The 10,225-nt window shown below is 39.8% G+C and overlaps 2 protein-coding genes across 3 annotated transcripts in view; both read right to left on the bottom strand.

The window, feature by feature from the left end:
* LOC124172200 (zinc finger protein 271-like) lies at positions 1–3,056 on the bottom strand. Its single transcript, XM_046551620.1, has one exon. It carries the CDS (start codon positions 2,886–2,888, stop codon positions 120–122), a length of 2,769 nt encoding a protein of 922 aa, XP_046407576.1. The 5' UTR covers positions 2,889–3,056; the 3' UTR covers positions 1–119.
* LOC124172206 overlaps positions 3,056–10,225 on the bottom strand; it is a 47,147-nt gene continuing 39,977 nt past the window's right edge. For both annotated transcript variants that reach the window (XM_046551628.1, XM_046551630.1), the window contains one exon: positions 3,056–3,286. In XM_046551628.1, the coding sequence (XP_046407584.1) occupies positions 3,060–3,286 (227 nt within the window). In that variant the 3' untranslated portion in view covers positions 3,056–3,059. The remainder of the gene's footprint in view (positions 3,287–10,225) is intronic.

The raw sequence follows: 10,225 nt of genomic DNA, 5'->3' as shown, positions 1-10,225 counted from the left end.
CTACAATGTAGATATATGTTGCACGAAAAAGGCTTTTCCCCTGTATGCATACGTTTGTTTTTGATGAGGTCACAACTCTGATAGAAAGACTTGTAGTAAAGGCTACATGAAAAAGTTCTCTATCCTGTGTGTATACGGCAGTGTATTACGAGCTGCTTCTTTGTAGAGAAAGACTTACTGCAAACTTCACAAGAAAAAGGTTTTTCTCCTGTGTGGGTTCGCATGTGTACGTTTAGGTGGCCCTTCCGAGCGAAAGCCTTGCTGCAGATATTACATGAGTACGGCTTTTCCCCTGTATGTGTACGTTTGTGTCTGATGAGGTCAGAACTCTGACAGAAAGACTTGCAGCAAATGCTGCATGCATAAGGTTTCTCTCCCGAGTGCGTGCGACAGTGTGTGAGGAGCTGTCTCTTTGTAGAGAAGGACTTACTGCAAATTTCACATGAAAAAGGCTTCTCGCCTGTGTGGATTCGCACGTGTTCGTGCAGGCTGCGCCTCTGAGCGAAAGACTTGTTGCAGACATCACATGAAAAGGGTGTCGCTGCCGTGTGTGTATGCATGTGTTCGGTGAGGTTACTACTTTGAGGGAAACGCTTAGAGCATATGTTGCATGAATAAGGCTTTTCCCCTGTATGTATACGTCTGTGTTTGGTGAGGTCAGAACTTTGATTGAAGGACTTGCAGCAAATGCTGCATGCATAAGGTCTCTCTCCTGTGTGTGTACGACAGTGCAAGACGAAGTTGCTCTTTCCAGAGAAAGACTTACCGCAAACTTCACAAGAAAAAGGCTTCTCACCTGTGTGGATTCGCACGTGTTCGCGCAGGCTGCACCTCCGAGCGAAAGACTCGCTGCAGACATTACATGAGTACGGCTTTTCCCCGTTGTGTGTACGCTTGTGTTGGATGAGGTGAGAACTTTGATTGAAGGACTTGCAGCAAATGCTGCATGCATAAGGTCTCTCTCCTGTGTGCGTACGACAGTGTTTTGCGAGATGTTTCTTTCTATTGAAAGACTTACTGCAAACTTCACAAGAAAAACGTTTTTCTCCTGTGTGGGTTTGCATGTGTTCGTCCAGGAGGCCCTTCCAAATGAAAGCCTTACTGCAGACATTACACGAATACGGCTTTTCTCCGTTGTGCGTGTACATGTGAATGGTGAGGTCATATCTCTGATAGAAAGACTTGCGGCATATGCTGCATGAAAAACGTCTCTCTCCCGAGTGCGTGCGACAGTGTACGACGAGCTGCTTCTTTGTAGAGAAGGACTTACTGCAAACATCACAAGAATAGGGCTTCTCGCCAGTGTGGATTCGCATGTGCTCGTCCAGGGTGAATCTCTTGGCAAAAGACCTGCTGCAGACATTACATGAATACGGCTTTTCCCCGTTGTGTGTACGTTTGTGTTGGATGAGGTTAGAACTTTGATTGAAAGACTTGCAGCAAATGCTGCATGAAAACGGTCTGTCTCCGCTGTGTATACGGGAGTGTGTGACCAGGACGTTCTTTCTAGAGAAGGTTTTACTGCAAACTTCACAAGAAAAAGGCTTCTCACCTGTGTGGATTCGCATGTGTTCGTCCAGAGTGAACCTCTTGGCAAAAGACTTGCTGCAGATATTACATGAATACGGCTTTTCCCCGTTGTGTGTACGTTGGTGTTGGATGAGGTGAGAACATTCATTGGAAGACTTGCAGCAAATGCTGCATGAAAAAGGGCTCTCCCCTGTGTGTATTCGACAGTGCTCTACGAGCTGTTTCTTTCTAGAGAAAGACTTACTGCAAACTTCACAAGAAAAAGGTTTTTCCCCGCTGTGTGTGCGCATGTGTTTGGTGATGTCCCATCTATGATAGAAAGACTTGCAGCAAATGCTGCATGCATAAGGTTTCTCTCCCGAGTGCGTACGACAGTGTACGACGAGCCGTCTCTTATTAGAGAAGGGTTTACTGCAAACATCACAAGAAAAAGGCTTCTCACCTGTGTGGATTGGCATGTGTTCGTTCAGGTTGCGCCTCCGAGCGAAAGTCTTGCTGCAGACATTACATGAGTACGGCTTTTCTCCGTTGTGTGTACGCTTGTGTTGGGTGAGGTGAGCACTTTGATTGAAAGACTTGCAGCAAATGCTGCATGAAAATGGTCTCTCTCCTGTGTGTATACGACAGTGTATGACGAGTAAGCTCTTTGTAGAGAAGGATTTGCGGCAAACATCACATGAATACGGTTTCCCTCGTCTGTGGGTCCGCATGTGTTCATTTAGTTTATCTTTTCTAGAGAAGCACTTATCACACATTTCGCATGAATAAGATCTGATAATGAGATAGTGAGATAGTTCATCTCTTGTGTGCGTTAGCATGTGCTCACTGAAATTTCTTCTTTGAGTGAAAGTTTCAGTGCACACACTGCACGAGTAAACTCTCTCCATTGAGCTCCCGCATGGTTGATCGTGGCGGTCTCCAAAACAAGAATGTGACTTCAACGATAAATTTTGTGGGGACAGTTTCGTATCAACAGTACTAATTTCCCTATTTTTCCTCAGACTCTCCCTCTCCCCCATACTTCCAGAATTCTCTCTAATAGGCCCATTTCCTTTTTTCCTCATCCCTTTCCTTTTCATCTTCATCCCTCCCATATTGTTGGAGGATGTATATTGACAGGAAGTATAACTTTCTTCATTTGATACAATGGCTTTGATGGACTCATCTTGTCCCTCTGACAATTGAACATAACCATCTAAATTTCTGGCACCAGGATTAGTTTGTAGGTGTTTGCTGACCTCATCTTTGGAGTTGACTCCATCTCTAGTGCTGAGGAAATGATATGAACTTTCGTTTGATCTGCAACTATTCCCTGGATTTTTGATTGAGTAATTACTAATCTCTTCCTTTTCTCCCATGACTGCCTCATTGCCACTGTCTGCTTTTTCTCTGCTTTCGATACATCCAAGGGTATCTGTGGTATCTGGTGCATCACAACCAACCCCAACAAAACTCTTTCTGGTTCCATCTCCAATGATTTTAGATGCTTGGATGTCTTTCGTATAAGACTGTCCATCACTAGGAAATAATCACAATTTTACCATATCGTCATGAAAAGCACCACATTTTTCCAAGTCTTTATCAATCACATTCCTTCCTTCCTCTGTATGATATGCTCCAGAATTGGACTGAATGAGTGTCACTGCGTTTGAGGGGGGAAGACGGCCATAACTTTGATCAGTCCTCACATCTCTTAAAGCCAGCAGGTATGAAGCTGATGATGCTTTCCTCTGCGATCTCTCAGGAGCTGGAAGCCCTGAGGAAGATTCTCACATTAACATTATCACAGTTTGATATGAAACCTAAAACTTGCTGACATGACACCTAGATGATGTTTGAATGACATATGTTTTTAATTATAGAAAGGTAGCTACTTTGTTTGATCATTAGTTAAGGTGCTATATAGACAAAATGTAAAGGGAAGTGAAAAGTATCTATAATATTTGTTTATTAAAATCCTTTTCTAATTTTACCAAAGAAAGCATACCTCAATACTTATCTCATTTCTGGGTAATGATTGCTCATTTAAAATGGAATAAGAGGCCTTAAAGGATTTGCTCATTTGAAAGGTTAAAAAGTGAGGAAATGTCTTATTTTTATATCCTAAACGTTCAAATAAAAAATGGCAAATGCATTATCATAAGTTGAATATTCTGGATAAAACCAACTTATGCTAACTTGTTCACTTTTCAACAATAACAGTGATTCTATTTTGTGGCATTTCTGATGGATACCTATAAAAATATTAAGAATTTTCCTACATTACAGGAGCACAGTAAACCCATATAACACTTCTTTACATAATTATCGAAAATATTTTGTGGCTCTTCAATTTCAATGAGTATGATTTTTAACAGGCACATCAAATGCCACAGATATAATTGCCAACTGTTATTGATAAGTTTACAGCCAATGACACTCATTCCTTGGAAGTGGCCATTGTTTATGGAAAAAAATTATCACAATTCTCTTCACATGTTCTGCAAAGAAGTGGGGATACATTCCTCATAGAACACCAAATCTTGTCCACAATCATGATCATGCCATAAGTGAAAGTTATTAAGGCCTGGTTACACGGTACATGAGAATGTACAAGAAAATGTGAGGATGTCTGAATCTCAGAATGAACGCGAAAATGCACCGTGTAACCACGCAAAATGTAAGAATGTATGAATTTCTGTACGCCTCCTCTAATTTCGTTCAGACAATCATACAATTAGAACTCAGAGTCACCTGGTGGCAGACTACGATAACGACACATTCATTTCATCTGGCTTGTTATTGCGACTTCTTTGTTTACGTACGGCCCCGATAGTTATTTCGATTTGATATAATCTTGCTTGACTTGGATATCTCACTGATTGGCTATGGGTAGTGAAAGAATGGAACACAAGAAAAGGGGATCGGTAAAAGGAAGGATCAGATGGAAAGGCCATCAATGAATGAACCGCGAGAATTGTCCAAGAATGAGATCCAAATGATCGTTAAAAGGTCATAAAAAAGCCTGTGATAGGCAAAGAAATAAGTTTCAAGTACTATTTACACTGTATTTACTTGAGTTCCTGTTTTTTAATCAAGACCGACTGCAAAACGAGTCGAAATTTTAGGTGCTGACATGCAGCGAACGCTATGGGCATCGCAGTAATAAATATTGAATTTACCTTGCCAAAAGTCTCATATTTCTAGTATATTCCTGTAGCGTGCGCCGATTCACCGCCGATTCACAGGGGAAGGATGGAGGGAAATCACGATCCACTCGCTTTCAAGACTAAAATTCAACTGCCTTTATTGTGTCCTGTTTTTTATATCACAAGGCTTAAGGACACGAGAAAATTTTAAAATGAGCTTTTATTATGGAACACTACTATCCAACAAAATTTGAACGATATCGGCGAAAGATACTTCGTGAATATTCCTTGTTAGAGGCTCCTTTCGACGAGAGGCCGGCCGCCCCTTACATCCCTTATTTTTCTCCGTGGTTTAATCGTAATCAGTATTTATTCTCGTAAACATTTACTTTCCTTATAATTTGATCCTACAATGGGTAGAATGATAGGTACATTTATAGAGTTGTTTCCAAAGTGAAATAAGTAACTTGATAAAATCCTGCGGTAACAATTATTTAAGTGTACTTACGTTGAGGATATCCCTTTGACAATATAGATAATGTATTTGACTCCATTCTGTTAATCATTAACCACTTATTCCTCATATTTTTGTCTTTTCGAACACAAGCAAAAAACTTCTCCGGCGAGTAAATAGAGGTACTAGACGACGGAGCACTTTATATGGTTTTATGGGATACAAGATTTATATGGTTTTCACACGTTTTTCTATTGAAGGTCCATGCTGCAATACACTTACTGCATTAAGCAAATGATGTAGGTGTGTAACGTAGATCACAATCTGCAATCAACTTATTTGGATTTAATCTTTCCAAAGCTCCGCAAACAATCGCCTTTATTTATTTCAACAACGCCTTATTGGCAACCAAAAATATTCACAATTCCGAAGTTCGACGTTAAATATGCGTTTGAGGCCCCACATAGACAGTTTTTCTATCCACTTCCTAGGCCTGTCATCAGTGGATACCATGCCGTAATGTAACGTGCGCACGCTCCGTCACGTGTTTTCAAACAGTCGATGAAGATTATTTTTAATGACACATATCTCAGCTATAAAACATTATTCATCCGCGAAATTTTCGGCAAGTACATTTGAGGTAAGTATCTTATTGTTCTAGTACTTTTAAAAAGGTTTGCATGTTCCCAATTGGTTTATATTTGAAGTTGAAGTAACTTGTTGCGCATTTAAAATGCACGAAAAAATGTCCGAAAAAATGAACCGTGTAACCACCTACTCGTGGATCTTGTCCATGAGAAAGTACAAGAATCTGTTCAGAAAACCATTCAGAAAAATGTACAGAATCTTGCACATTCTATTGTACCGTGTAACCAGGCCTTGAGACAGTCTACTTCATTTTCTAATTTTGTCCATTTGTAGACATAATCTGAAAAAGGTATGGATTACAAAGTTTACAGCTTTTCAGTTATTACACTAATATAAAATTTTCAATTTCACTGACTTTTCTCAAATGATTTACCCGTTTTCTGAAAGTACCCAAACAACTCAAACTATTCTTGGAACTTTGAATTTCTCCAGAATGAATTTCTGTAAAACTCAGAAAATACACCACACGAATGTTTAAACCAATCAATAATTGTAAAAATTGGATAATTGCAAAAATATAATTGGAGAAGAAACATAATGACTGCTCTCAAAGCAATAGATATAATGAATTACTCATCCTGACACAACATGCATTACAGTTAAACATGCAGCAGTCTTCGAACTTTCAGTGGTAAATCACAAATCTTACTCTTCAAGTCTATTCTAACCTTTTAACATCATAGCAGAGACTGCAAAAGTATGAATGGTTTTGAAATTAACAAAATCAAAATCCATTACTGTTACCCAAGAAATGGGAACTTGCATGAATTTTTTTTTCATTTCACAGACGGACAGAAAATTATTTTCTGATTACAACAAAGAAAACTGCATGTATATCCGAGTTTTCCTTCGCGAGATATTCAATGATAAATATAACGAATTTTAAAGTGCGGGAAAAACTCCCTCACCCCCAAGCCACTGCCGACGAAGCCTCGATGACGTCAAAGGTGCCTAAACATCCCACGAAGCTAGACGTGTTGATTATTTTCAATTGAAAGATAAATATCCAACGATAGAGGCTCGGAAGCCCTCATATTTTGTATTATTTATAATATTAATATCTGAGTTAGGACATAAAATATAAAACTGGAGCAGTTCAACCAAAAATTTTATAATATCTAAGTAATATCGTTGTAGGAGTCTGAGCCACTATCGTAGGAAGGGGGATACGTTAATTGTAAGTTGATGTTGTCGACGGCATATCATTCATTAAAGTATGTAATTAGAATAATTTTGATGTTTACTAATGTCCGCTTAGCTTTTATATACAATAACTTCATCCGTTTATTAGTAGGCACCGGAGAATTCGTCGTTTCGGACTGTCTGTGCTTGTATTATGAGGTGAATTCCCGTCAATGCAACTTTTGCTCGCTGATTGGAGACATAAAAGAACACTTTTGTGCCAAAATAGTGTTATTTTCAACGTGACATCTCCCGTTAAGCTACTGCTAATAATCACAGTGCCAGTGGTTGTAATGCACAAAGTTTGATTAGATAGACAAATATCGGCCAAGAGTTATCAGTGTTCCATCGTGATTGCATTGTAAAAAGTACTATTACGCTATCGATGAATGACTAACAGTAGTGTAAAATTTTCAGTGGCGTGTTACCCTCCGTTGTTCACCGTAGATATGACATTTCACGATCAAGCACATTTCACGATTAAAAAAACTGCGTGCGAAGTTTCTCATTCCATTATTTCAACGAAAAGTAGAGAGAAAAGTCACCTGTGTGGGCTAGTTTAACACTTTTAATCATTGAATAAATAGTTCTGTTCTAATAATAACAAGCTCTGTTATTGTAAGTTGCACGTTATGAATATAAGAATGTGACAGTGACTTCCAGTTTTTGATAAGAGTATTTGCCTATTTCTCACTATATCTTTATGGTGTATGCTAGCATATTGTTTATGGATATACCTATATTATTGAAATAGGTTGTTGCTTGTGTGTGTGTGTTGGCAGCGGAACCGATTCGCGATCTCACATGTGGATTGTGTGCAGACTATTTTGCAGTGAATTCGTACCGTAGGATGGATAAGACTACATTCTCCGCTAATACGGCGTTGCCAAATTCAACAGCACAGCTTACTCTAATGTCAACAGCACAGCTTACAATAGTTATCCTCCAGTATCAACAGTTTCTTTTACATCTCGATTTGCCGCCGACGTATAGCAATAATTTGTCTTAACAAAGCCAATGAGGGTTGTGGCAACAATTTTTGGTGTCCTAAAAAAAAGGGCTGGTGTCCTCACACCCCATGCCACACGCCTTTTAGGCGACTTGCGGGGTATTATGTAGGTGTAGATGAATTTCAGATGTAGTATTCGAACGAGTGGCAACGTTATCATCCATTTTTTCTGATGAATAAAACATACGAAGTGAAACGCTTGCACTTCATCATCCCGATGTCGCATTACTCAGCTCTACAAAAAAAGTTTTTGTTGTTGCCGGAGATATTTCAACGAATACTGGGTATATTTGGTATGCTGAATCTGAATCTGAAAACGGATTTCCCCAATTGGCTCTAGTTTCTTAGATACAGGCTACCTCTGGCGTGTAGCGTTTAATCGTTAAATTATCAGTAAATCGGTTGTGATTCCTCAATTCTGTATGCCTATTCATTTTATATTTTGTAACTCCGTATGTACAAATGTAATGTTTTATATGTTACAAAATATAGAGGAGAAGGTGAGATCATGGAACGTGGTAGTAATTTGAGACACCCTCATGTGTCTCACAATTTCAAGGAGCATCAGTGAGTCACCCTGTTGCAGTGAAGGTCAGAGTCGTGCGCAGAACGGCTATTGGGACCATCGGGATGGGGTGTGGAGGCAGTCGTGACATGATGTGGCTTTGTTTGACGGGCTTCGTCGGCTCAGAGACACGGACGGAGCGCTCAGTCTTCGGCGCGGCGTCAGACGAGCGAGTGTGACCGATCCAGTTATGTGAACCACTATCGTAATACAGTCCACAAACCATTCCCAAGTTCGTGTTTTCATTTCTATACGTAACCCACCCTTTGGACATTTCGTTGGAAAATACGAATTTCGAAAGCGAACAACGGCAGTCGAGAGAGGGAAGAGCGTGTGAGAGAACGCAGTTTGTGTAATAGCCAATAAAAGTTTTCCTAGGGAAGTTTCTCGTTCACTGTATCAAGAAAAAGGTATGTCGCGATTAGTTACTGCATTATATTCTTAGTTAAATGTAACATATAGATAATATTGTTATAAATATTATTTTATTAGTTCCACCTTACCATATTTTTGCAAATATATTCTTATTTTATTCTTTTCATAGATTAACATGAGTTCTTCGCGTAAAGGTTGTTTCAAATCTCCTGATGAGTTCTGCTATATCTGTGGAGAATACACTCCGCAAGAACAACGGAAGAACATTACTGACTTTGTGAAACAGGCCTATCTTGCATATTTTGGTGTTAAACTGGGAGACCAAGATAAAAATTGGGCTCCTCATAAAGTTTGCAAACGCTGTGTGGAGTCTTTACGACTGTGGACTAATGGAAAACGAAGGGGTTTAAACTTTGGAGTGCCAATGGCGTGACTAGAGCCAAAAAACCACCATAATGATTGCTATTTTTGCATGGTCAATGTAAAAGGTTTCAATCGCTACAAGAAGTATAAGTGGGAATATCCCGATTTAGAATCAGCAAGGCGACCAGTGCCACACAACGATGAAAATTCCTGTACCAGTCTTCACCACTCTGCCAAAACTACTCCCTTCAGATGACGATGATTTGCAGCACGTGAACACTAGCAGTAGTGAATGTGAATACGAAGGAAGCTTCACAAGACATCAGCTCTTCAGTCAGGAAGAGCTTAACGATTTGATAAGAGATCTCGGTCTTTCTAAACAGTCTTCTAAACTCTTGGCATCTAGACTTAATGAGAAGAATTGCCCGCAACCAGGAACTAAAATCACAGCTTACTGGACAAGAGAAGCAGATCTACTTCAATACTTCAGTCAACAAGATGAACTTGTTTACTGCAGTGGCATTCCTGGTATACTATTGAAACTGGGTTACGGGTCACTATCACGTAATGAGACATATGCACCTGCTGGGGATAACAGACTCAGATAGGTGTAGATGGTGTGAGATGGGAGAGGAAACAACAACTCATCTAATATGCGAGTGCCCCGCAATCATGAGGACTCGATATAGACACCTGGGCTCACCTTTTATAGAGCCCAAGGAAGTAAGAGATCTTCCCATTGGGGACCTTTTGTCCTTCGTTAAGGACATTGGCCTCTATGGGTGATCCATTATCGGTGGTTAGCACAATGGACCTATAGGTCTAAGTGCCTTGGGAGCTGATCCCCCACCGCATAAACTAATCTATCTATTGAAACTGGGACTAACAAAATATCAACCTCAAGACTGGAGGCTTTTTATCGATTCCTCAAGCAGAAGCCTAAAATGTGTGTTGTTGCATAATGGTAACCG

Source organism: Ischnura elegans, assembly GCF_921293095.1.
Source record: "Ischnura elegans chromosome 13 unlocalized genomic scaffold, ioIscEleg1.1 SUPER_13_unloc_1, whole genome shotgun sequence".
Lineage (NCBI taxonomy): Eukaryota > Metazoa > Arthropoda > Insecta > Odonata > Coenagrionidae > Ischnura > Ischnura elegans.
The sequence above is the reverse complement of the archived record's forward strand: the minus strand, read 5'-3'. Positions and strand labels throughout refer to the sequence as shown.

Bases quoted from the DNA above. Each gene is read 5' to 3' on its own strand.
- LOC124172200 (XM_046551620.1), bottom strand. From the start codon at position 2,888: ATGGGAGAAAAGGAAGAGATTAGTAATTACTCAATCAAAAATCCAGGG.